Here is a 27,893-nt window from a genome sequence, read left to right as displayed (position 1 = left end):
AAGTCTGTTATAAAGAATGAAATGCAGGTTGCATACGTTAGGAATTTATCGGTGAATTTTTTTTTCAATTTTTCGTCATTTGATTTTGAGAAGAGCGTGATTCATAAAGAATTATAATACTACACTATAAATCAAGAACAATGTAAGATATTATTTATGTTACCAGAAGTAAAATTGTATGGAATTATTTTAAGTTTTGTTCGGGACAGACGTTCTATGTTTGCTCCCTTATTCCAGTGGTCGGCAAAGTGCGGCTCCAGAGTCGCTAGTGGGTCTTTGGCTTTTGGCGTACTCCAGTGTGATACGAAGGTACCACAAGCATGCGCGCCCTAGTTTTCTAAAGTAGTGGGGGTACAAATTGGCATCACAGACCAGCAGTTGCAATGTGAACAGTTTTGTCTTATCTACCTGGTCTGCCGTTGTCCAGTCTTATTAAAAAGTTGTTGTATTTTTCAATCTAGCTGCACATCTTACAGGTATTTTTATACGATTTTATTACACCTGCTATTTATGTTTGTGGTTCCTGTACAAAATTTGTAATTGATTTTTCGATAACTTCTATTTGTTCAAATGTTGGAAGTTTTCTTCCGATGCTTTGCATTGCGTTGATATAAATAGAACCGACTTCTGAATGCAGTAAAATTACCTTGAAAGTGTTTGCGAATGTATTACGGAGGGGGAGGGGAGGGGAATGGGAAAGGAATGTGTTGGAAAAGTGATATCATCGTATTTTTTGCTTGTGTGTTTCTTTTTGAGTAAAGTCGGGGTTATTCTTCTCGCTTTAATTTCTCGTGTGTATTCATCGTGAATCCCGCTATCAGTGCTATGAATGTGATGTTGGTTTATGTGTCCAACCATTATTCAGGATTAATCATACAACAGCTAAGTTTCAACATATTTTATATTGTATTTTTATTCGTTAATTTAAGTTTTGTATTTTCTATTTTGCCTTTTTCTACTCTTGTGAAAGTAAACTGTTTTTAAATTGCAACGCGTGCATCGTTTTCCCCCACCAAAACACCACATAACAAAGCGCACTTGAGCGAAACACGGTTGCACTGGGGAGTGAATCACGTAAATTTTACTCGGCAGGTAAGGGTTAATAAAATTGTATTTTTTAAAAAGAGTTTTTTTAAATTTTTACTTTCATCAATTTAATAATTCTATCCAGAAGGGGCGTTCACTATCCAGAACTAACAGACGATCAGTGGATCCAAAACTTTTATTTCATGGTAGATGTTACGTCTCATCTAAATCAGCTTAATCGTGAACTACAAGGGAAAGGAAACTCAATTTTTTTCGATGTTAGAAGAAGTAATAACATTCGAAAACAAATTATCCATTTTTGCTCAGGATTTTGAAAGGAAAACATTGCTTCACTTTCCGCCTGCTATCAGCCTGCTGAAGCATCGCCAGGAAAATAATTCCTCTATTGATAAACACCATTTTAAAACAATAATTTTAAATACGAGGGAAGCATTTCTCATCAGGTTTCAGGAATTTAAAAACAGCAGAGCAACTATAGCATTTGTCAAAAATCCTCTTAATGTTAAGATAATCGAGTTGAAATTTTCTCCTTTTGAAATTGACATTGGTAGCTTTGAAATACAATTGCTGGATTTAAAAAACAAGGAGATATGGTGCTCCAAATTCGAACGTCTTTGTGTTGAATTGGAAATATTGGAGAAGAAAAAATTTGATCTTAGTTCACAACACAAAGTGGTCTGCTTTGAATGACCTGGAGAAGGAAGACATGATCATTTTCAACGCTAGGAATAGTATTCCTGACTCTTACGATCAGCTGAAAAAGCTCGCATTTGTTTTCTTTCCCTTTTCGGTTCTACATATATATGTGAACAATCTTTTTCAAGCATGAACATTATCAAGAGTAAACTAAAAAGTCGTCTTATTGATGAGAACTTGGAATCATGCCTAAAATTCAAAACAGCAACATACAAATCTGACTTACTCAAACTTTCCAAGAAGATGCAAGCACATTGTTCGCATAATTAAATATTTATTAGTATGAAATTTAGTTTTATTTAGTGTACTAAAAGTTTACTAAATAAGCAGAGTTTGCTCCCAATTTTTTTTAAATTGTTGTAATGTTCATATTTGGCTCTTTGGCTAATACGTTTCCCGACAACTGCCTTAGTCACACGAGACTCATCTTGCTGGTAATCCTTTTCCACCAAAAACAGTGCGTTAATGTATCTGAATCAAATCCATCGTTAGTGGCTGATATGATACACTCCTCGATAGATCAACCTTTTACGTAACTCCGCAGATGTTATTGGCTGGATCAGGACGTCTGGGTAAGAGGCATGTTGTAGTCCTCGGTTTGTCCAATTTATCGGTGAGAGAGATAGTCATCAAGGTGATCTTGCTGACCATCAATGTGCACCATCCAATTGCAGAATGAAGATGGCTCAGTGGATGGAGCGGTCGCCTTCCAATCAGGTGAACCGGGTTTGAATCCCAGAGGTGACGACTCGATACCGATTCGGCATCCGGCTTGCAATGACCACAGTATCCGTAAAATATCCTCAGTGGTAGACGGATCATGGGTGAGAGTCCCCTTGCCGTCAGACTAACCATGGGATGGTATAATGGTTTTCCTGGAACGTAAATGTGGGTTAGTTCCATTAGAAAGTCCTCCACGAAAGCAAATTTTCTTCCAATACTTGATCCAGGAATTCCTTCGTCTTCTGGATTGAGTTCAAAACTACAAGGCAACGGAACATGAGTAGTTGTAAAACCAAAAAAAAGTGGGTCGGCTGTTCAATGACGGTTATAAAATAATAGACCCTGTATTTTCTTTATATTGCTATCAATTTATGTCTATTAATATTAATGCAATTAATTAATTCTGAAAATGTGCAAAACACATGATGACTTTTCAGTGCAAAATGTTTTTACATTTGTTATTCGAATTATAATGTAGTCTAAAAATAAATATAACTTGTAATATGTATGTAATTTGAAATATCTACAACTTCAGTGAGAATTTCATGGACGTAATTAAAAGTGAAGGATTTCATGAGATTAAAAATTCATCGAATGAGTATTCTGTGTATCTTAATCATGAATGTGACGAGAATAGCACGTGTTTATGGTGAATCCTTTTATTAGTATAATATGAGTAATAATTCTGGAGCGTAAAAACAACAAGGAAATTTCTTTTACGAATATACTCAAAGCAATTGTTTCTTATTTACACATTCATTGTTCAACATTGTAAAAACATTCTCGCAATAGTTCGTTAATAGGTGAAGGAGTTCAAGGCTTCACAATGTCTTGATATTGGCAATGTGAACATTGCCTTTATTTCTCAAACAAATACATTCACCAATTTGAAGCTGGGCGAACTTCAATTCGGCAGCGCTTTCGAACCCCAATGCTACATTCAATACTATTGTATACAATGCAATGTAAGAAGTATTTGGCATTGTGTACAAGCGCTAGTCAATGTGTGAAATGTTTTATCAACTCATATCGGTAACTTATGTATACTAAAGTAAATCTCCTTTTACATTTGTATAGTAAACTAAAACGTATACCTTAATTTACATGTGTATTTGAAGAATAAGCTTATTTTACAAATAACTGCTTGGGGATTTTTATAAACAAAAGGGCCCAACAAAAGATAAGAATTTTAAAAACTGGAAAAATTATCATTCGATAAAAATAAAGCTTTGTTTACAATTGTAAGTTAAGACATTTTCATAAACACATTTTTTCCATTATTTCAGTTATCAGCAATGAAAGAAAATTATCAGACAAAAGAAAAATATTACATAAGTGAAAATCGTTGAAAAAGGATAATAATTCTAACTGATAATTTACTGTAAATAAGTATTTTTAACACAACTGCTCAACTTTTAATGACATTAGTTCTTATTAATTTCAGAATTGGACTATTATTTTAATAAGTTATTCAACTACTTTTTCGTTCTCCTTCATTTGAAGTTCTTTTTATACATACCTCTACAGGTATATAGAAGCATTTAAGCAGATTTCATAAGGCCACGAGTAAGTTTATAACTTTTATTTTCACATAAATGCGTTCAATTTTCTCCTCCTCAAAAAGGAACAAAAAAAAATTTTTTTTCCGAAATGAAGCGGTTGAATAATTTTCAAGAAATAGAGCAAAACAGGTTATTTGTATTATTTTTCAATAAACTAGGCAGTATTTTTAAAAGTTTATTTCTTGAATCTTTGCAATCGATTTCTTTAAGTACAGGGTAATTTCTTTTTTAATGTTGTGACATTAATGCCCTGTAACATAAAAATGCACTCATCCTGAGGAATTAAAAATTTGAACTGTTTGCTCCCAAAGCATTGGGGATTTTTCTAAGCTTGGCTTAAAACAGAAACTTAAAATCGCACCAATACATGGCGCTGTCTAGTAATGGGGCGGTTTAGTAAAATCGGAAGATGAGCTTACGCCTGCCATGATCAAATATGAGGTACGCGTGCTTCAAATTTTTTTCGCCAGTGCGCAAGAGTTATGTGCAAGCTCGTCTTCCGACTTTACTTCACTTATAGCGCCATCTATGGGTGATATTTTAAGTTCCTTTTTTAACCTGCCTAAAAGATTCCCATTTGGTAGCAAACAGTTGAAACTTTAATTCTTTTAGATTAGTGGTTCTTTTGTTATAGGGCATTAATGTCAAAACTTTAAAAGAAATTATTCTGTATTTTGGCAGGTATAATTAAGCAGATTGAAATGATGTCTCATTACTTACTTTTCTCTTATAAAAAAAATCTTTTTTTCGAAAAAATATGGCATTAATAGATTAAAATAACTCAGTTGGAAAATCCGGATAAAGTATCCTTTTGTTCATCTCTACGGTGCAACAGATCTTCACTTTTAAATTTGAGCCACGGTCTAGCAAATGTGCTTACAAACTTACTTTAACAACCGAGTCCTTTTTGTATTAGAAACGATTTTAACTCTTAAATTTAAAACTTAATGAACATATATATTTTCCACACTATATGTGCGTTACACATCTCAAGTCATTCTTCTCACAATGAATGTAACCATAGTATCTTATGCATACAAGATTGTTTATTATTAAAAATTTTCATATGTTCTAATGCCCGGGATAGCCTGGTTGGTAGAGCACTGGACCCATGTCCAAGAGTTTGTGGGTTCGATCCCCGCCGGCTGAAGAATCCCCGTGTTGTAAATGGTGACTGGTGCACGTTAAATCTGTCGAGTAGCAAAGTCCTCCATGTTCCCATAACAAATCAATACCTCTGGGGGTACTGATCCAGGAGTTTCCTTGTCTTCTGGATCAGTTCAAAATTACAAGGCTACGGAGTTAAACATTAGTAGGCGTAAACCCAAAATTGGGTCGGCTATTCAACGACGGATAAAATAAAAATATGCATGTTTTATTTCTGTGAGATTGTGGCAAAAACGAGACTTGAGTAAACTTAGGAATTTCTCATCTTGTTCCGGATGCTCAACGTGTCACTGAGTGGGCCACTTTTATACATTTGACTTCACACGACTGCCTCCATTTATATCGTTTTAGTATTTTCAATTTTTATGTGTACTCAAGGTACTGCTTACACTGGAGAATGCATTTCTATTATTTTAACTATTTTGCGTAAAAGTATGGAGAGCTAGCTCATGACCTTAAGAGTCAACAGGGTGACACTTGATTAAAAAACCTATCGAATTTCTATATACTACTGGATATTATGTGGACAATTATTTTACTGGAGACGTGACGTTACAGTGACACAATCGTGAATTGACCTGACCAGTCTGTTTGGCGCTTTCCTATACCATGCGCATATTCTCGCCATTTTTTTCAACTCTGATTGTCTTTTATTTTGTATTATTCATGCTGTCATTCAAGTTAATTCAATAGATTCTAAAGACGACATGCTGCTAAGAAAGGCCAGTCAAATTTTGAAGAAAAAAATCTTTTTGTCCATACAACCAGCCATATTTAACAATTATATGAATTATAAAATGCAAAACAGTTGATTTCAGATTGATTCTTATCAAATTCTTTGCATTTTATAGTAAAGTTTGGGAGAAGTTACTTTGCATGGAATCATTGGATTATTAAAAAAAATCAGTATGAACAGAAGGAAACAGGCTCATCGTGCTATAAATCCAACTCAGAATATTATTTCTTTTTGTATTAGAAGAAGAAAACAGCTCTTTCGTTGGTGCTCTTGTTTGTTCTTTCTTTGATTGTGTCTTCAGAATTAAGAAACTAATAATTAACTGATTTGCTATCAGATATACTATCTTCGTCAAGTAGATTCTAATGCATATTGTCATGAAACATTATCTTGTTTTATGAAAATTCCTTGGACTCAAATCAGTTGAAAAATATTTTTCTCTCCGTTAAATACTTTAAGATAAAATTTCTACAATAAATATATGCGGGAGAAATTAGTATTAATCATAATAATTACAAATATCAATCACAATAAAAATTAGAATTATGTTAACTTTTTTTAATTATATCAGTTTATGACTTTTTGTTTTCTATACAATTGTGTGGTGACGATTCATACGGCTTTATTGATTATTTATTTTTAATAACCATTACAAAGAACAAGTATTCAAACTGTAAAAATTAAATTTATTTTCTAAGTTATCAAAAAAAATCTATAAGTAATAAATAAACTGAAACTTTATTTGCAGATGGAGTTTTTTAAGGCAGTAATAACAGACATTTTCCAAAATTACTCAAGTAACCTGGTAATAGGAGGAACTCTTGTATTTTTATTATTGGTATCTCTCCTAATATTTAGAGATCGAGGGTTGCCACCTGGACCCACGGGAATACCTTTCTTAGGGTACTGGCCCTTTCTAGACGATGAAAATATCCACCTTCAAGAAGTGGCTTGGAAGAAGAAATACGGTGACGTTTTCAGTTTTCGTGTCACAGGAAAGCTGTACATAAATCTAGCAAGCTTTAAAAGACTGAGGGAGGCTCACATAACCAAGTCTGACTGTTTCAAGAAAAGAACATCAGAATATAATATCCTGGTCAGAATTTTCGGAGACGGTATGTAATAAAATTAATGTGAATTAAAAAAAAACAGGGTTTCTCAGTTAAACGTTTCAGAACTTCTAAATTTCGACACACTCGCTTAACAAAGTGAAGATTCCCCGGAAAAACACTCGGATTTTTTTTTCTTTGCTCTGCTGTAATAAAACATGTCTGACCCTGCATTGATATGTGATTTCAAGTGGTCCGGATACACCCTCTTAGAAGTTTCAAAACTTTTGACTGAGAAACCTTACATAATTTTATAATCGTCGTTGAACAGCTGACCCAAATTTAGCGACTACTAATGTTCAACTCCGTATCCTTGTCATTTTGATACAATCCCAATCCAGAAGAATTCTGGATCAAGTATTCGGAGAAATTTGCCTTCGTTGAAGAATTTTTGATGGAACTAACTCGCATTTGCGTAACATGAAGAGGGAAACCACGGAGACCAACCATGGTTAGCCTTACGGCAAAGAGACTTTAACCCCTAATCCGTGTAAACTTGAGGATGACACTGCGGTCGATGCGAACCAGTGCCAAATTCGTATCCCCCAGCCATCGCTGGGATTCGAACCCAAGCCATCTCATTGGCAGACAAACGCTCTGTCTCCTGAGCCACCACAGCTCACCTTGCCTGACTGGCAGAATGTGATGACTTTCAAGTGAAAAATAAACAATATGAAAATAACATTATGATTAATGCAGTCTTTTATTTCATCATAGCAGCATTTTAGATTAATAACCACTGTGGTATTCTATATGCGCTTTCATTTGCAATTTTGTAATTGTTTATTGTTCTTTTATTTCTAAGTAATTAAGTGCCTCAAAAATACGTTCCTTTGAAATAGCATCAATATTTCACGAGTCTGCATTCGCATGAGACCGAAGTGATTCTTTATCTATTTTTCGCAATGGTTAGTTTATATATACTTTATTTTATATGCGTAATTTCTATTAAAGCTCAGTTGCATCCTCATTGCATCCATTGACGGACCCTCGAAGATGCGTAAGATTCTAAACTAACGTTAAAAGTAGCTGCCAGGAATCGCTACAAACTATTGTTCTTTTTTTTTTTTGTATCGCACTACTCACTACGCTACTTTAAAAAAAAAAAAAAAGAATAGCGCACTACACTACAAACTGCAAAAAAGTAGCAACTATAGTAGCTTCACTACTTGAAGTACGCTACTCGTCTGTAGAATACATTTTAGAGCTGTTCCTGTGAACGAGGGAATTAAATACCATTACTATTTACATCCCATACCTATGTTCGATCAGGATTTTTTAAAAATTTGAAAAGGATATTGTTTAGCGTGCACCCTATGATCAATAACTATGTAAATAGTTATTGAACATTGAACTAACATAGATATTTGTTCTAATTCAAACAGGTATTACTTTTTCTGAGGGTGAGAAGTGGCGGACAGTTCGCAAGTACTTCACTTCAGAATTCAGAGAGAGGGGATTGACCGTTTTCAATGAAAACACAGCAGGAGTAATGGATGAAGCGGTCAGCTGTTTCATAAAGGAACTGAGAGAAGGATCGAACAAACCAGTCGATGTGATGCGACTGCTCACTCACAAATGCAATCACATCATCCGTCAGACTTTATTCGGTCTCAACACCACAGTCTCGGAAACAGATATCAACAAAATCCTGGAAGACTACAAAATAGTGACTTCGCTCTTTCATACATCCAGCATGCTGCTGCACGGAAAACTCGCTAAGTACGTAAATACAGTGGTGGATAAAAGAAACTGCATCACCTAGAAAAATTGATGTTTTTTAAATGTTAGGGACGTATAAAGTTAGTATAACGGTTGAAAACCAAGTTAAGAGATCATTCCACGTTCCCATTGCAGAGCTTTTCTCAGGTATTACATCATCCAGTTTCAATTTTTAAAAAAAATACAGATGGTGGAAAAAGCAATTTCAAGCAATTAAAGGAGGGCTCTGTGTTTTCAATTAACAATTTCAATTGCTGTAGAAAAGAGTAAAAAAATATGTTACAATCAATGGACAATATTGAGAGTGATTAAATTTGATCGTGAAACAGGTGGTGTAGTAATCTTTAACAAATAGAATAGGCTTCTCAAGATTATGTAATTTTCCTCACTACACAATTTTTCCCTCTCCGTTTCCGTGACATCCGCAAATCTCGTTCCCCCCCCCCCCCCCACGCCAATACGTCTTAGTAAGAATCGGATTCAGAAATAAGATGTCGATAATCTAACTGCAGCTTGAAAGGTTACAGCTGAAGCATGCAGTGTGAATAAAAAGGATGACTTTGCTATTTATCACGTCGTTGCTAAGGGGATGAAGGTGGAAAATTTGAATATGAATTTTAATCATAAGGAGTATTTTAGAACTAATGAAAGAGGGTTAAGACAACATCTAGAATCGCAACCGCCTGCGACATTAAAATACTGTCTTACATTATGACTAGAACAATGCATGGGTAATCAAAACACATACTTATGAAAAATAATACTTCATCCTTTTTATGCTTGCGATGTAGTTTATTTATGTTTGCCCACAACTATGTCAAGTGAAAATAAAATTATTGGATAACTTAGTCACACAATAAAACCAAAAGGAAACTATATATAGTTGTATTATATTGCTTGGTTGGAAAGTGTGCAAACACAGACCACCCTGAATAGCTTTTGATCTAATGATCCGACCTTCACGTTTTATGACTCAATCTTAAGGGTTCGCGGGGGTGGGGGGGACCTCAAATATGCTAATTAACTACCCTAGACGATATTTTAAGTTAAGAAATTATACGTACTTTCTCTGAATAAACATACCTTTTTATTCAACGAATTCGGATTTCTAACCCCCAAGATGTCACTCTGAGTAAATATTTATTATCCGTCATCATTTTGCTTAATAACAGTCAAAAAAAAATTTTAATCGTAAAATTAGCAATTTTTTTACTTTATTTTGAAGATTGTCATTTTAAATGGCAAAATACAAAATTTGAGCGAAATGGATTGAATAGTTCCTAAGAAATCGAATTTTAAAGAAGTAATATTCTTTAAATTTGATTTTCCAGGGACAGTCTGACCGATTTCGCTCAAATGTTATATTTTGCAATTTAAAATTTCCTTCTTTACAATGATGTAAAAAATTGTATACCTTTACGATACAAAAAATTTTCAACTCTCATTGAATAAAATAATAAAAAATGATAAATATTTTCTAAAAGCATCTTGCATTTTATCTTCGGATAAATGAGCTTTATAATTCTGTGCAAAAATTTTTCAATTCGCTTAAAAAGTTCTTAAGATATGGCGAAATGCGTAAAAAGTAAAATTGACATTAAGGGGTCTAAACTTTGGACCGCTCTTCTAACCAAACTATTAGGATTCTATTTCTCAGATTGCGGCTACCCCCTATATTTTGGGGGTCAGAAATCCAAATCCGTCAAGAAAAAAGGTATGTTTATTCAGAGAAATTACGTTTTTGTATCTGATTTCGTAACCTAAAATACTCTCTGCGCTATGTATTTAGCATATTTGATTTCAACCTTTCGAACTATAGAGATAGAGTACTAGAACGAGAAGATGCGATCATTAGATCAAAAGCTATTTAGGGTGATCCGTTTTTTATTTTGCGCATTGTACTCGTAACGCTCATGAGTTTTATGTTTTATTTGCGATCTCGCCTTTCTTACTCTCTTATTTATTTTCATGGTTTCACTTTACTTTTTTCATTATTGTATTTATTTACTTCGTTTCAAACGTGTTCTTTTATTCTTAGGGAGTTATTTTGCTTTTCTATGTGTTTCTTTATTTGTTGTGTTATCCTTCATTAATTTTTTTTTCTTTACACTTTACTATTCTAATGTGTTGGTTTATTCATTTATTTTAATTATTTTTTCATTCAATTATTAAATTTTTCATCTAATTGTTCATTATTCATTTAATCACTGAGTTTTCATGTTCATATTAATATTAAGGAAAGATTTGCGTTGTATTGAAAATGTTCATGGAATAATTAAGTAATATGATATTCGAAAATTTTATTTTCAATTTTATATGTAGTACCAAAATCCCTGATAAATCTAATATTTTTAAAGAAATAAAAACTATATACCATAAATATTCATGGTGCTTAATGTACTAACATTTTACAACTAAAGTAATAAGATTTTTTCGATACATTTTTAATGCTTTCTTTTTTGTTATCTTCATGGCTGATATTTTATTCAATAGTTTGCATTTGTTAAAATAATTTTTTTGTCTTTCATAAAGCCTATGAATTTGTTCAAGCTGTAATAAATTTGATGCATACAAACACAATATTCATTTCCGCCACTAAAATTCTCTATACATTTACGAATGAGCCGATCAGCATAAGTCTTAAACTGGATTTGACCTGTTTCAACTAAACGCGTTTTTTAAAAAAAACAAAAACAAAAACAAAAAAAAAAAAAATTCAGCTAGCTTCCACCGTTACTTGAAAGTATTACTGAAATAATTATCACTGTTTTTTAAAATCAAAATACCAAAAGAAAATACTAATATAACCACAACTAAATTCACATTGATGCTATGGAGGAATTAAAAAATAGGAAAGTAAAAACGTTACTAAATACTTTTCTTTTTAAACAGAGAGAAAATATATGAAAATTTTCCAAAAAATTATCTATGCTTTCTTTAGGGTTTAAGTTACACGTCTAAATAGAAGCTGTTTTTTTTGCCCTAGATATTTAATCGCTCCTCTTCACCCCCGCTACAAAAAAGTTCTGGAAGTGCATGCAAACGTGACAGAAAGATTGCAAAAAATGATCGACGATCACAAGCGGACATTTCATAGTGAGAATGTACGAGACATTATCGACGCCTACAATCTGGAAAGAATCACCAGAAAATCAAATGGTGACCCTACCTACGAATACTTTTCAGGTAAATATGATTCAATATTGAGTAGGATAATCAAGTATCATCTGACATAATCACCAAACTAACAAAATGCTGCCCTACATCAAAATATTCGATTGTATTCTGTTTAAAATTCGGCTGTTTGAAAATGTCGTCAACTTTTCGCTAAAGTCTCCAGTATTTTTTAATCTGCCTGATATATTTAAACTTATTAAAATCGCTTATTTCAATAGAACTGCAATAATTTAGCATAACTGAAAAATGTTATTCTTTCTAATTTGCCTAAAGGTATGTGAGCTCACTGCATTGAGCCTAAAAAATTTCAAGCTGATTAGAAAATTCTCGATATTTTTCCAATTAGGCAAGTGCATTTCCAAAGAACTGCCCCTGTTTGCAAAGAATTGGATTTTCAATCAACCTAAGACCAATATAATCTATATTTCTGGAGTTGAATTAAAATTATCATCTATTTCAAAAACTAAGCATTAGGCATTATTATCTTTTTTTTCTCCCCAGATGAAACGTTAGTGAGCAACCTCCTTATGTTTGTTGGTGACGGAGTGCTCAATGTTGCCACATTCTTAACAGTCATTCTCATGGCTCTGTTGGACCATCCCGAAGAGCAGGAAACAATCTACTGGGAGTTAGTGGAAGTGTGCGGAGAAGACAGAAATCCAATACTTGCAGACAAAAGCAAACTCAGATACTTCAACGCTTTCCTTCTGGAAGCCCAGCGAACGGCTAATTTATTTCCCCCTTTTCCAAGTTTAGAATGTACAAGTAAGTAAATATGCCTCCGATTAAATTCTTCTAATGTTCTATTTAAAACGGTTTATCATTAGATTATAATCTTATTCTCTAAACCTTAATAACACCCTTCTTAAAATAGCATCAGTTCTAACCTATCTTTGCTATTTCTGCAATAGTTTCTGTCTGAAATCTAACGGATTTTTAAAAAAAATAAATTTTATTTTGACTATTTCATCAGAATTTGTAACATTTTTTTCTGTACGACTTCTTAAAAATCGGACTTTACGCATAGCACTCTTACGTGAGAGCGTCCACTGCCTTTCTCTATTACCTGAACGAACATATTCAGTTTTGCCACTGTAAGGTTTCTATCAGGAATGTACTGATATATGCTAAAAATTTGTTACCCTTGTTGCAGAAGAGACCACAATTGGAGGATACAGGATTCCCAAGGGAGCCATCACCCTGACTAATGTTTACGCTATTCACAACGACTCCCAAGTTTACGAAAATCCTGAAAAATTTAATCCCTCAAGATTCCTCGCAACGGATGCCAAACCAAAAGAAGAACTACCCATAATATTTGGTGTAGGTGAGTACCATTCAACTACTAATTGCACTCGTAAACTTGTATTAAAACAGTATGACTGCTAATTTAGAATTGCCATGCCACTAAAGGCAGTGCACCGGTCATTTCATTTAATTCGTAAGTTTCTGAGTACTAAGCACACTTCCAAAATATAAATGCAATTGAGCAAGTCATGACGGAAATCGGTACTTGAACGCGTGACATTCGATTGCCTACGGCGATTCTGATGATCTGTATTTTCAAATTACCTTCATACTTTAAAATAGTGTCTTACTTTAACCTCATTTGTTTGAGGATATTTTATTATTCTTTTGCTATAAAAATTTGTCTTTATTATATAATACATAAGTAGAGCAAATGATATTTCTTTTACGTTGTGGGTGCCTTAGTGTAGTTGTTACTGCCCTTCTTTAAAAATAGTCTGGTATTTGTATACTATTCCTTATTATACTATTTGTATACTATTACAGTTTCTTTATAAAAAAAAGTTTTGCAAAACTCGCAGTTTCTTTAAAAAAATATTTTTTTGGATTTATAATAAACCTAGATTCCTAATAAGTTAGTTTTTCTACTCATAACGATTCCTTTTTTTCATTTTTAGGTAAAAGAGTCTGCTTAGGAGAGAGTTTTGTGTTGATGCAAGCCTTCGTATTTTTAGCAGCTATTGTTAAGAATTTCAAACTATCATACTCCATACCAAAGAACTATTTGGAAGTGACCACGACTAGGACTCTCGATGTGTGGGTCACTCCTAGAAAATGATCAAAAGCAAACTCATGAAATCGAATCTTACTAATGCGTGTTTGTAAAGATAAAGCATTAAACTTTCAGTCACCTACTTTGCTGGGAAATTATTACAGTATCAAAAAAATAAAATAAAAAATGCAGCTTTAATAGACAATTCAAAAGAATTTTGAAAAATATCAAAGTATTTTATTCTTTCTTTTCTTTTCATAGTAAATCCTTTCAGGGTTATGTATTCACTCATCAATCCAGTCAAGTGTCGACTCTCATATCCATCACAAAGTGGGTAGATGAGTCATTTGATCAGCCTACGCAAGGACTGAGGGTGCGCGGTATCGGTCTTCGTTAAACTGTTCTACCGTAAAATGTTCGACTTCACGTGCAGGTCGTCGGCTACCAAAGAAGGGGAGCCAACCTTTTATTTGTAGTTCATTTACGTCGCACTAGTGCTGCACAATGGGCAATCTTAAAATAGAAGGTGAGAAAAATTTATGCACTGTAAAGTATGTTCACCACTTGCGATGCATTAGTTCTACAACTTCTTATATCGGGTCTCATTTTTTTATGCTCTTGATTAATCATAATATAGATAAATATATAACTGCAGTTTCCTAGAAAGAGTTTTACCACATGCATCTTAAGAAATTGAAAGTATGTTACAATTTGTCACATAATTTTATATTTCAAACTCGCAAGTTTAACGAAACAAATATTAAGTTCATAAATGATGCATTTTGTTAATGATGTGTTCCAGTTGATCAATAATATAAGCACACAACAACATGTGCAGTTACGAAAACTTAGCATTCTACTCATTTTAATATTTTTTTTTGCAATATTTTTACGTATTAAAAGATTTTAACGCCGCTATAACATCAATTCAATGAAGCTTTTTCACGTAATAAATAGCGTAATGTATCTTGACTGAAAAGTCTTTTTTCTTCGGGCAATTTAGGATAACACTCAATAATAATTCTGACATTTATTTCAGTGGTCAACAAATAAGATGGTCAAGTTGCAAAAGTTTCGCTCCTTTAATTATATAGGATTCATTTAGTTCTTGATAGCTGAAAAATACTAACTTGTAAACCTGCAAGGGTGGTGAACTTTACAGGTTTCACTTTATTAACTGTATGAAACGCAACACTTATAATCTATTGCTGCCCACGAATTTCATTCAAAGGCAACACATGTTTAATTTTTAGATTAAATATAGTTTTAAATGTGTGCTTTGAATATATGTCAGTGCTTGGTAGCAACGTTTTTTTTAAATTAGTTTTTAGCTAAAAAGCAAAATGATAACAAAGGAAAAAAATATTTTTTATCTTTGTGCCAATCAAAAAAAAATTTTTAAACTAAAGATACAGATTAGATTGAATTTAAGATTAGAGTTTTGCAAAACTTTAGATAAGAAATAAGTATTACTTTAACACAATGGAAAAAATAGGCATTATGACATGAAAAATGGGGGCAATGCGTGCGTTTTTTTTTAAATATTATTTCATTGGATAGCAATCAACAATGGTACTCGCTCACCTTTTAAATAACTCACAGACTAATTACTAGATAACTTATATTCATATTTTGGCCACATGCCTCATAATGTGTTTTTTTTTATTTAGCTATTAAAATTTAATTTTTTTTTAAATTTATACCATTTAAATGTGAAAACTTATATGAATAAAGTGATTTCGAATAAAATGACTTCGACTAAATATTTAGTACAGGAAGTAGTATTTAAAGTCAGTGCTTCTCAACACTATACTCTCGAAAGACCTGTAAAATATTTCATCATTGTTATCCATCAATTGGCGAAACAATTTTTTGACCAGTTTGTTCTTGATCATTCATAAACTCGCAACAACGAAAAATAGTTCGAATCTGAGTCTATTTAAATATAAATAAAATTTTTGTTAATTTTAATGCAAATATTAATTTTTCTATTTTAATCAATAATTAGCGGAACCAAATTATGAAACTACTAGGTAGCAAAATAAGACAAGTAAAGAAGGATTTTTCCACTCCACCCTAAATTTGGGTATTCGGTCGTCACGATAGAACCCAGCCCAGTTCGAGGGCCAAGCAATACGAGGGCAAGGCTCCGAGTCACTCAAGATTAATAGCACCATTCGACAGCAAGGAGATGGACCGCAGCAAAGGCAACGAGTCCAAAACCTGCCGAGCTGCGGTGTCGCCATTAGGCTTACAAATCGATGTTGTTAGGTTAGCTCCAATAATCGGTCCTCCTCAGGATGGCTCGCTTCTGTGACGTTTCTACTGAGTTCGGTCCTCATGGATGTTCCTCTCTTTAACGCACTTAAGGTTTTGCCCTTTGCAGGTGACCGGCCTCATCACATTTAGAGAAAGTTTCCTTGTTCTTTGACCCTGTGCCCGAGTCTGAGCGGTCTTAAGTACTCTTTTACTTTGTGACTCTTTCAAAAATAAGACAAGTAAGCACGAAATAAATAAAAAAGGATATAACAATAATAAATAACGGAAGCGATTGAATTGAATGTGTTTGGTGTTGTTCGTAATTTAAAATATCGTCTGCACTAGTTAATTAGCATATCAGTCACCTCCTCGAACCATTAAAAATGAATCTTAAAACATGAAGTTCCGATCATAACTACAGAAGTAATTCAAAATGGTCCGTTATTTTTATTTATATACTTATTTATTTACTAATTTTTCTGCGCACATTTTTTTTTCTGAAGAATAATTTTGATCAAAAGTTAAAGCAAAAGCATTTGTGTGCTTCAAAGTTTACTTTTTCGAAACAATGTTTTCAGCATTTCGAATATCGCATAAAATATATAATAGTTGTTCTTTTTTATAAATTTGTACCAAGAATTTAATTTCTCTCTAAAGCATCTATCTTATTGTATTAGTTAAAAATATATTATTTTAAGTCTCAGATTTAGTTCTTTTATAAGTCTGATTGGAAAGAAAGCTTAGTTTGCTGTTCCGTATTACAAAAATAAAGTCTATCTTATACAGATCTACCCGTAAATAGTATTTGCGGATCTCTCGCTGAGAAACAATGGTTTAAGTAGAGCGACATTTTTTACTTAAGCAACTCCAGAGTGTCTGATTACACTTGTTTCCTACTGCACTTTATATCTTTAGAATCTCTTTTCTGAATCTTCTGGTGAGAAGTTCGTTTAGTTTTGTGGGTTGAAAAATTTTTTTAACATGAATTACCAAGATTGTAGAGAAATCAGTCATAAAAAATTTGGTCTCTACTGTGCATAGTTTATCCATAACAGGCAGAGAAGACATCATGTTTCATTTTTATTTTCTTTATTTGTGCGAGTTAAGATTCTTAACCTAGTCGCAAATATAAACAACACTGAGAAATGGATTGGAAGTTGGAAATGATCTGCGTTTTACATTTGCAAGCATCATGTGTACCCAAGAATTATCGTTAAACGAGGGTAAAAACCACGCAAACCAAAAAAGATAAAAATTCTATTCGTTTGTTAATAATACACACATTTTTCGCAGAACCAAATACTTCCAAGACTATGTGGTTTATGGGCATAAGACTATGCGTATAATATTGTGCATAATAAGACTATGCGCATATTAAGAAATGTTCCAATATGAACGAGAGTTAGAAGAAATTTTAATTTTTAAAACACTTATTAGAAAGCACGTCCTGACATCACAGATTATTCTTGATGGACTACGATTAATTTTAAAACCTGTGAGATTGCTAAAATACATTTATCAGTATGGGTGAAAATTTATAAGACTCCTTCATTCTATGTGCATTAAAAGCATAGTATTTTATATTAATAAAAGGAAGAGTTTGTTTGTCTCTAATAATTGCAGAACCTTCGAATTTTTTGGTATTTCCTCAAGAGCCCGTTGTGGGTATGGGGGTTTCACAATTTCATGTCTTGCTGCATGATTGTGGTCAGCGTTGTGGTTAGACAGTTTTTACTTCCTAGACAAGTTAGTACACATCGGACTGGGTAGGCATCAAGTCCCCACTGGACATTGAAATCTAGTTATTCACAGTGACAGTCCACTGAGTCATCGGGGCTCACCGTTTGTTCTATGACATCTATATGTCTATATTTGTTCTATACGTCTTTACGCATGTGCACACCTGGGCAGTGGCCGGCCGTCCCTGGCACTCAAGGGGTCCTTGAAAATCTTACCTTTTGCAGATTGTGTTTAGAGAATAAACGGCATTGCCTTATATATTTTTTAAAATATAAATACACTCTGTTTTATAAAGTGTGCATTTTTTTCTACAAATAATGATTGATTATCATGCAAGCACCAATAATTTGAATAGTTTATCCACAAGAAAACTTAAAAAGGGAACCGAAATCTATTTTTCAATGTTCCAATGAAAATTTTAGATACTAGGGCATTGAAAGACGTTTCAATAACTGTTTAGTTTGACAAAATAATTCATATCTTTTGAATTTATTTTAATTTGTTATACCTTTATGCTTATTAAATTTAATTTAATTATTTCAATTAATTTCCATGATTACGAAAATTATTTTATTATTTGAGGATTACAACTGGTTGGCAAATCATATTTTTTAAAACTTATATATAACTTAAAAATGTTTTTTTTTTTTTTTTGAGTTTTTGGGATGATCAAATCGTGTTTAAACTTGTTAAAATGATTGCATCATATCTTAAAAATGATTTATTTTACGTATGTGAAGTTTTTTAGTTCGTTTTTAAACATTATGATATGTTATAGGGGTCTAAAATATTTTTGTGGCAGGGGGCCCTGCATGCTTTTGCGACGGTTCTATGGTCTTGAAATATGACCATGGGAGGAGCAAATTTTTAATTTTTTCCCCACCTGCAATCACGCTTTTTTTTCTTTTTTTTCTGATACTATATATAGTAAAATTTTAAACCAGGAATCTAAATTCTTATCAAATGTCCTATATAAACACAATTTTACATAATTTATAAAAGTAATAAATATATAACATGTTAAATATTTTTTTTGTTTGGTCATTTTAAACTCAACAAATGCAATTACAGGATCAAATTAAGATGCAGTTTTCATTCTAGATAATATTTGTTTGGCAAAATTACCCCGATTGTCTAAGTAACTGTGCCCACCAGGTTTTCGAATCGTTTCTAAGAGAGAAATCATTGAGCATACATTTATTTAAATACTAGCTGTACCCTGCACGCGTTGCAACGCTTTCAGTTTGAATTTTAATTTTGTATTTAAGTGTGTCAATGAGATTTGCCATTATGATTTGAAATGAGAATTTTATTGAATGGTAAAAAAACCAGTGATAGTCTCAGCAGTTAATTCTCTAGGATATCGTCAGGGCATTTTCAAACAGACATGTATGGTGATGCACACGGACCATGAAACATATTTTGGATGATGATCTAAAAAAGTCGGATTAATGGCGATATCAGGTATTTCTGCTGATATAAGCTGACCAATTTGGCATGGAGTGATTTTGAATGGCAATCCTCTTTTTTGCCATTCAATAGAGTACATCAAACACCGTATCGATCCAAAAACATGACGCTGCACAATAAAACCAAGTATGGAGCTTATAATTTGTTTTAACTCACGTGCGGTAATACATCAGTAAGATACGATGATGTTTGCCTAGGTTACAAAAGCTCTTTAATTTCAGCTCAAGCAGGATTGCATGTGAATGTAATAAATAACTCTGGCTGGCCATATGCGCACCAATACTTGGAGCACCGAATGAAGTTATTTGGAAACACGAATATACCGACATATATTCGCCAAAAAAAGTTTCAATTGATTTGCTTGACTAGATAACAGCGTTGATAATGGCTCGGTTGGTGACGTTAAATCTGGTAGTTTCACTTTTCCACCAGAACAACAAATTCCAGCTGTTTCATTCCTAAATTTGAGAGCACTACAAAACATTCATAATTGATTCATTTTTCCGATGATGATGCTTGGGTGAAGACTATAGTTGGCTGTCGGATCATAGTGAAATGCACTGAGATTCAAATCAGAGTATTGGCAGCGTCTGAATAGCGAAGCTCGTTCTTGACTGATTTTCATTCCTGCTTCCCGTTGCCCTGATGTTTCCGACGAACGGGTTTGAGTAGTGCGTTCTCAATCGGGCTTCATTCTTGCTTCCCGTTGCTCTGTTGTTTCCAACAAACTGTCTTGAGTAATGCGCAGTTGATTCGTTAACAGTCTTCTTTCCCGCTGCTCTGATGTTTTCAACGAACGGGCTTGAGTAGTGCGTAGTTGATTCGTTAACAATCTTCTTTTCCGTTGCTCTGATGTTTCCAACGAACGGGCTTGAGTAGTGCGTAGTTGATTTGTTAACAGTCTTCTTTCCTGTTCAGACGTTTTTAAGGAACTGGCAAAAGCATTGTGTTCTCGATTAGATTCAAGTCTTTTTTCCCGTTGCTCCGATGTTTCTGAAACACGGGTAGTTCTGAAGAGTAATGAATGATTTGAACTTATAAACACATTAAATAATTACTATTTACATTTATTTACACTTTATCCACGACTGGTTTAGTCTAAATGCGGCATCAAATATTTAAAATGCAAATACACAAAGATCAAATAATAGAACAACATTAAAATGCAATTCTGAAAAGTAAGAATTAAAGTTGTAGTTAAAACAAACTTAAAGTTAATAAATAATTATAAAAACAATTTATGCAGAATATGATGAGTGATGTCACGTCGCTTCATTACTCCCCTTCCAGTGAGAACCTCATTCGAACGAATCGAGAAATTTAGATGGAACTTTGATAGGTCTCCCATCACGTGATGTCTTGTTAAAAAAAGACTTCTTAGGCGGTTCGTCAGAAAATGTAACCCTTTTTCTTCTTGATATTTGAAGCAGCAATTTTTGGAAGGACTGAAGGTGTGCCGACTGTAGGCATTAAACTGAAGGAAGAGGCGTTGTTATTCAAGTCTGCAGACTGTTCTATGAAGCATGGCTTTAAACGATTAATCGAGATATTTCGAAATTTTTCCTTTATTGATAGTGTGTAGTAATCTTTGTTTCTGGAAAAGGTCCTTCGTATGGGGGTTGAAGTGGCGGACGAACGGCGTCAGTTCGCACGAATACATGAGAAGTAGTGTTAAGATCTTTCATCACAAAAATGGCAGATTTTCCATGTCGTGAAGATGGAGCAGGCCTAACTTGAGATAAGTACTTCGGTAGTTGACCAGTAAAAGTAGAAATGTCAGTAGATGCGTGTGTTTCATGAAGGAAATCACTAGGTAATCTTATATCTGAGCCATAAACCAATTCCGATGGAGTTGTTTGGAATTCTTCTCTGAAAGTGGAGCGTAGCCCCAGTAGTACAGTTGGTAGAACTTTCGTCCACTGAGGATTATTATGGCACATTATGCTATTTTTCAGAGTTCGATGCCATCGCTCTATAAACCCATTGCAAGCAGGATTGTAACATGTGGTTCGCCTTCTCTTGATTCCCAAGATATGGGCAAGTTCGGTGAAAAGAGACGACTCGAACTGACTTCCTTGATCTGTAATTATTATTGGTGTTCCAAAGCGGGAAATCCAACCACTATAAATTGCTTCTGCAACGGTGTTAGCTTTAATATCAGGTACCGGTATGGCTTCTGACCAGCGAATAAACCTGTCTATTAGGGTTACTCAATATCTTTGTCCTTCGGAAGTTATCAAAAGTCCAATTATGTCCAGATGAATTTCGTCAAATCTTTTTGAAGTTGGTACATACTCCCCAACCGGTTTATGCACATGTCGCTGTATCTTGGATCTTTGACAAGATAGACAGTTTTTAGTGAATTCTTTGATATCCTTGTTCATTGAAGGCCATACAAACTTTTTTGTCACTAGATGTGCTGCAGCTCGAGCTCCTGGATGACATAGGTTGTAGATTGACGAAAATATTACTTTTCGAAATGCCTTTGTCACATAAGGTCGTGGTTTTCCTGTGGAAATGTCACAATATATTTCTTTATCGGTTCCGAAAATAGGTAATTTTTTTCAAACTTTAGATTAGTATTTGATTTTATGAGATTTTTGAGCTCTTCATCAGTTTCTTGCTCCTTGGCTAGTGCACTAAAATCAATCGTTTCCCGAAGGACAACTTCCTCAACTCTTGATAGTGCGTCAGTTACTTCATTATCTACACCAGAAATGTGCTGTATATCAGTTGTAAATTGGCTGATAGAATCTAGATGCCTCATCTGTCGCGGTGATGCTTTATCACCTTTCTGCAGAAATGCGTAAATTAGAGGACGGTGGTCAGTGTAAATTGTAAAATTGTGTCCTTCTAAGAAATACTTGAAATGTTTTATATCACAATAGGCTGCTAGTAGCCCTCTGTCATAGGTACTATAGCGTGTTTGAGTGTCTGTCAACTTCTTGGAGAAAAAACTCAGTGGTTCCCAGACACCTGAAATATTTCGTTGCACCACACCACCAATCGCATGATCAGATGCATCGAGTATTAAAGCTAATTTCGCTTTTTGATCTGGATGCGCCAATAATGTGGCAGAGCATAGTTCTTTCTTACTATTTTCGAGGGCTTGAATAGTTTCTTCCGTCCAATATATTATTGATTTATCATTTTTCTTCTTTCCTTTGAGAAAACTGCTAAGTGTCACCAATTTCTCAGCAGCATTCGGTATGAATTTATGATAAAAATTTATAATACCAAGGTAACGACGCAGTTCTTTGATATTATTTGGCCTTTTATATTCAGCAAAAATTTTGATCCGGTCATCAGTTGGTTTGAGGCCTTTTTCTGAAATATGATGTCCCAAAAAATTTATGTTTGATTTTAAAAAGACGCAATTTTCTAAATTGATGACCAAACCAGCTATGAAATAAATTAAACACTTGTCTTTGAAGTGAAATATATTCGTCTTCGATTCTAGAAGCCACAAGTACATCATCACGGTAGGCAAAGCAGAAATCTAATCCGCGAAGTATGGTATGGATGAATCTTTGGAAGGTCTGTGCGGCATTACGTAACCCGAAACTCATTCTTATGAATTCAAAGGAACCAAATGGGGTACAGATTGCTGTTTTTTCAACGTCATTAGACTCGACCGATATCTGGTGATAAGCTCTGACTAAGTCCACTGTCGAAAATATTTTACAACCATGTAATTGGTTATTGAAGTCTTGAATATGTTGCAATGTATATCGATCAGGTATAGTGACAGCATTTAAATTTCGGTAATCACCGCATGGTCTGTAGCTTCCATTTTTCTTTGGTACCACTCTTTGACTGTCGAAAGTTCCACAGTTATATCTTTGAATTCATTCAACAGTTGGCAAATTCTAGGATCAGTAGTTGTAGACGACACAGTAGTCAAATTAGTTGACGGAACATGAACAAGACGACAAAAGGATTTTAAAGATGTAGAAGGATCTATTAACTTTCTTTTTTTGATATCAACTAAAAGACCGTATTCTTTAAGAAAATCAGCACCTATTATTGCTTCAGAAACATCCTCAACAATAAAGATCCAACAAAATTTTCTTCGTAAGCCCAGATCAAGGAAAACTCGCTGTGTCCCAAACGTGTGCACTTGCGAAGCGTTAGGAGCATACAAGTAAAATTTTGGATCAGGAATTTTTTTCTGTTTTGAAGAAGCGGGTAAAACAGATACATCAGCTCCAGTATCGATAAGAAAATTTCGTTTACTAGAGTGATCATAAATAAAAAGGCGACTTGAATTCTGGCTACCATCGTTTTGCGCCGCCAACGATAACCTAATTAGTTTTCCGATTTTTCGAAATCACCAACAAATGAACAGCGTTTAGTGCATCTGGTTGACTTTTTACCAAAACGACGATGATACCAACAAATACCTTCTCTAGATTTTAATCAGTTCCTATAATTGGAACTTTGGCGATTAAAATGATTCCTATTTCTAGAGGTACTGCGTGATCTTCGCAGCTCACTAACTTCTTTAGAAAGCTCATTAATTTTGTCTAATATTGTTGATAAATTCAGACTTTCTGATGTAGTCACTTCGGGATTTCTATTGGCAGAAAATTCGCCAACGCACTAGTACCTGACGCAAGTTTCTGAAATTTTATCACCCATTTCAGCCAGTTTATCAAGAGCTTCAGTGCTGACAGCTAAAATGGCTTGAACTTGCTGCGGCAATTGTTGTAACTAAGGTGGTTTTAAGATTGTCATTTACTTTACCCATCGGCGAATTCCGCATTTCGCGTAGCAATTGACTACGGCGCTTATCGCCAAGATCTATTTCGGAGAAGAGTTTTTTTTAGTTGAACACTTTCGGAATCACTCAAACGAGCAATAAGTGCTTCCTTTAATGCGGTATATTGATTTTCTTCGGGAGGTGACAAAACTATACCGTATTCAAAATTTTCTGTTCCAAGGCAGCAACGGTGATGTTGTACTTTGTAATTTCAGCCGAAACATTACTATTCTTAAGTTGAGCTTCAATATGCGCAAACCATAATTTTGGAGTTTCATTCCAAAAAGGATGAGGTTTTACTGAGACACCTTCAATATATTTATAAGTACTTGGGTTATCGAGCTCTGTATTTCCAGTAATAGGCATAGCTTTTTCAACGGTTGCAATTGAGTTGGCAAAATCACGTCCAAAAGTCACCAGTGAAGCGTAATGAATGGTTTGAACTTATAAACACATTAATTACTATTTACATTTATTTACAATTTATGCATGACTAGTTTAGTTTAAATGCGGCATCAAATATTTAAGATGCAAATACGCAAAGATCAAATAATAGAACAACATTAAAATGCAATTCTGAAAAGTAAGAATTAAAGTTGTAGTTAAAACAAACTTAAAGTTAATAAATAATTATAAAAACAATTTATGCAGAATATGATGAGTGATGTCACGTCGCTTCAGTTCTCTTTTTACGTGCTTGAGATGTTGATCGACAAAGAGCGATTCGGTCAGGCGGCATATTTTTGCAAATATTCTCTCTCAAACAAAAATATGTGTAAAAGTTGACAGTGGTTGCAAATTTGATAAATCGATAAGGGTAGACTATATTTGACGGTGCCCCTTAATTCTCGCCAAGTTGTGATCGCGGTTGATCGCCAAGTTGGACGATGTTGAAACCCAAATGTGATTCTGATTGGCTTAGATTTTAGCGTTATTTTTAAATGTTCAACGGTATATGTAATTTCAGAGGTCCGTTGGTTCTACGTTGGATACCCGCTGGTAGGGTTACATTTGCTTCTGGTCGTAAAATTGACTACAGTGAATAAGATAAATCTTAAGTTTCTGTACAATTTGAATAGCAAAATAAAAAGCAGTGATTGACTGGTGTATGAATGAAGGTTTAATTAAGATATTCAAACAAACGATAAAGACAAGAAAAAGTAATAAAAAATTATAAAATAAAAGAAATGTGTGTTTGCAAGACCAATTTAATTAGTAATAGATATAAATGTCCTGTCTGTGGAAGTTGTTTTTTTTTTTCCTTTTCCTTCTGTGCTTACTCCATTAATTTTTGGTTCGATTCAAAGTGCATTTTATTGGGTTTATTAATTTTTCTTATATTGGGTTAATTGCAATTTTATAAAGTTTTGGCCGATGTTTTGTTGAAATTTTCCAATGTTTTATTGAAATATCATAATGTTTTGGTATCCATTACTGTTACCACGGTGTTCCACACAAAAAGGAATGACGCCAAACATAAGTCGCCAATTTCGCCAGGGGACACCCTCAAGTATATTTTTACCAATCGAAAATTCACATATTTATTTTAAATAATAAAAAAATCAATAAAAATGAAATAAATTAAATAAGAAATATAAAAATGATAAAATTTAAAACAAAAATCTTTTTTTTAAATGAAAGAAATAAAATGAATGTGAATTCGAAAACTTTGTAATAATAAACAATCTAATAGTTTTCAAATGACAAATGTCAGCAATGAAACCCTCAATAACTGTATTTAATTGTGCTAACCTGAAATTGCATATTAAATATAAATAATTATTGAAAACGCGCAATTTGAATGATATTTGCCTTTGCCTTTATTTTTATTGAACAGTTTTCACAATACTAAATGCGTGATACAACCAATAATTGCGAAATCTATTCTCGTTGATTTTTCGTGCTTGTGCTCACCTGACATAAAGAAGCTTGCGCGAATTATAATTAAATATTAAAGTGTATGTAATTTACTTTTCTAAATGAATAGAGCTATAAGATAGAAAATATCACTGTTGTTATCTTCAAGATATTTGAGAACTGAATCGTTTATAGCAAAATTTAAAACAATGGCTAACTTTTAGCCAATCAGAAAATTCCATTTCGATTTTCGCTGAAACCGCTGGAACGGTTTGTCGCAGAGTGTTCTAATGTCGACAGTGATCTTCCTCGTGCTTATAACTATCTGTATGCCAAGTTTCATAGCTTTCTGTCGGATGGTTTAGGAGTATATGAAGGACAGACAGACACACATTCATTTTTATATATATAGACTAGCTGTACCCGTTCACACGTTGCTGTGTTTGAACAAAAAGGCTGTTTTGATAACTCAAACATAATTTATTAATGATCAAATGTACACAATACATCAAAATAAAAATTAACCATAAAATTATCCCTACGTATAATATATCGCTGGTTCAAAACTAAAACGACCCATCTGCAAGCATAATAAGTTTGCAGATGTGTCGTTTTAGTTTTGAACCAGCGATATGTACAAAACATAGATATGCATAGTTGATGGTAGAATAAACATGCTTCTTCACTTGTGATATTAAACAATATTGCAAACAATATCATCATGAAATGAATGATATTCGATGATTAATGGTGAACTTTATATTAGTAGTGCTTGTAAATATACAACATTTTTCGTTTTCCTGTCTGGTGCAAGAATAAATAAATTTGATGGTTTTCCAACTTGTGAACCCGCAACGTACAGCTGTCCATGTGAGAAGCATGGATTTATCACATTTAATCCATATACTTGCAATGATTGTCCCTGTGTTTTGTTAATGGTCATTGCAAAGGCTAGTCGTACAGGAAACTGTAGACGTTTGAATTCAAATGGAGTATTCGTTGGTATCATGGGAATGCATGGTAGTAGTTCATGTTCCCCTTGGTGTTTTCTATTTAAAATGGTTGCCTCAATTATGTTACTCATTAATGGTTTTGCTGATAGCCTAGTCCCATTGCATAATCGCAGTGGATTTATATTTCGCAGAAGGATGATTGGTGAATCAATTTTCAAAGATAAAATATGCGGTGGCATTCCTGGTAGATCCAATGAATTAACACTGGTGTGCAAAACTTAAGCAACAAGTGGTTTTTCGGCCACAGCTCCCCAACAAAGTATAAGATAGCCATGAAATTGCAGTATAATATGCACGTAATTCAGTAGAAGGATTATTTGCATGGAAATTTTAGAAATAAAACGTCGTAGGTGATGTAAGTGTACGCAAATCTTGCGGGTCGCGCAGGTCAAAGCTGTTATAAAAGGATGAAGAGCACCGTAGTTAAAGACATTCGTTGCAAGTGCAAGTGATTTGTTTTGTGAAACATGTCTTCAAGAAATCTTTTAGACGACTTTACTCGAGGAAGAATGATTGGGAAGCTTGAGGAGGGGCGTAGTGTGACCAGTGTCGCCGAAGAGTTCGGGATCAACAAAAGTGTTGTTTCGCGTGCTTGGAATGCCTTTAAAACTACTGGTACAGCTGTTCGGAAGGTTGGTGGTGGCCGTCCAAGGAAAACAACACCAAGAGATGACCGTTACATTGTCCTACAGGCGAAAAGAAACCGTTTTCAGTCAGCGAGCGCCATATCTCAGCAACTGTGCACAGCCACAGGACAACAAGTATCAAGATTTACAGCGGCCAGACGCCTCCACAAAGGTGGCTTATTTGCTAGACGTCCTGAACACTGTATA

At 33.9% G+C, this 27,893-nt stretch overlaps 1 protein-coding gene across 6 annotated transcripts; it reads left to right on the top strand.

The window, feature by feature from the left end:
* Positions 1 to 198: 198 nt before the first annotated feature.
* LOC107443521 (cytochrome P450 1A1) lies at positions 199 to 14,164 on the top strand. 6 transcript variants are annotated; one of them, XM_016057453.5, is made up of 8 exons: positions 199 to 476; positions 3,911 to 4,032; positions 6,680 to 7,046; positions 8,426 to 8,762; positions 11,749 to 11,948; positions 12,441 to 12,704; positions 13,093 to 13,266; positions 13,865 to 14,164. In XM_016057453.5, the coding sequence occupies exons 3-8, from the start codon at positions 6,680 to 6,682 to the stop codon at positions 14,023 to 14,025; spliced, it is 1,503 nt and encodes a 500-aa protein (XP_015912939.2). In that variant the 5' UTR covers positions 199 to 476; positions 3,911 to 4,032; the 3' UTR covers positions 14,026 to 14,164. The 6 variants fall into 6 exon arrangements, with proteins under 6 accessions (XP_015912939.2, XP_071035241.1, XP_071035239.1 ...); XM_071179138.2 differs by lacking the exon at positions 199 to 476 and adding an exon at positions 727 to 881; XM_016057436.5 differs by lacking the exon at positions 199 to 476 and adding an exon at positions 759 to 1,092.
* Positions 14,165 to 27,893: the final 13,729 nt, after the last annotated feature.

This window comes from Parasteatoda tepidariorum, chromosome 6 (genome assembly GCF_982258835.1).
Source record: "Parasteatoda tepidariorum strain Cologne lab strain chromosome 6, Ptep-v5.0, whole genome shotgun sequence".
NCBI classification, from domain to species: Eukaryota; Metazoa; Arthropoda; class Arachnida; order Araneae; family Theridiidae; genus Parasteatoda; species Parasteatoda tepidariorum.
The sequence above is the reverse complement of the archived record's forward strand: the minus strand, read 5'-3'. Positions and strand labels throughout refer to the sequence as shown.

Bases quoted from the DNA above. Each gene is read 5' to 3' on its own strand.
- LOC107443521 (XM_016057453.5), top strand. From the start codon at position 6,680: ATGGAGTTTTTTAAGGCAGTAATAACAGACATTTTCCAAAATTACTCA. The intron at 7,047-8,425 runs GTATGTAATAAA...TAATTCAAACAG, and splicing joins GGTCAGAATTTTCGGAGACG to GTATTACTTTTTCTGAGGGT. The intron at 8,763-11,748 runs GTACGTAAATAC...TTTTTGCCCTAG, and splicing joins CTGCACGGAAAACTCGCTAA to ATATTTAATCGCTCCTCTTC.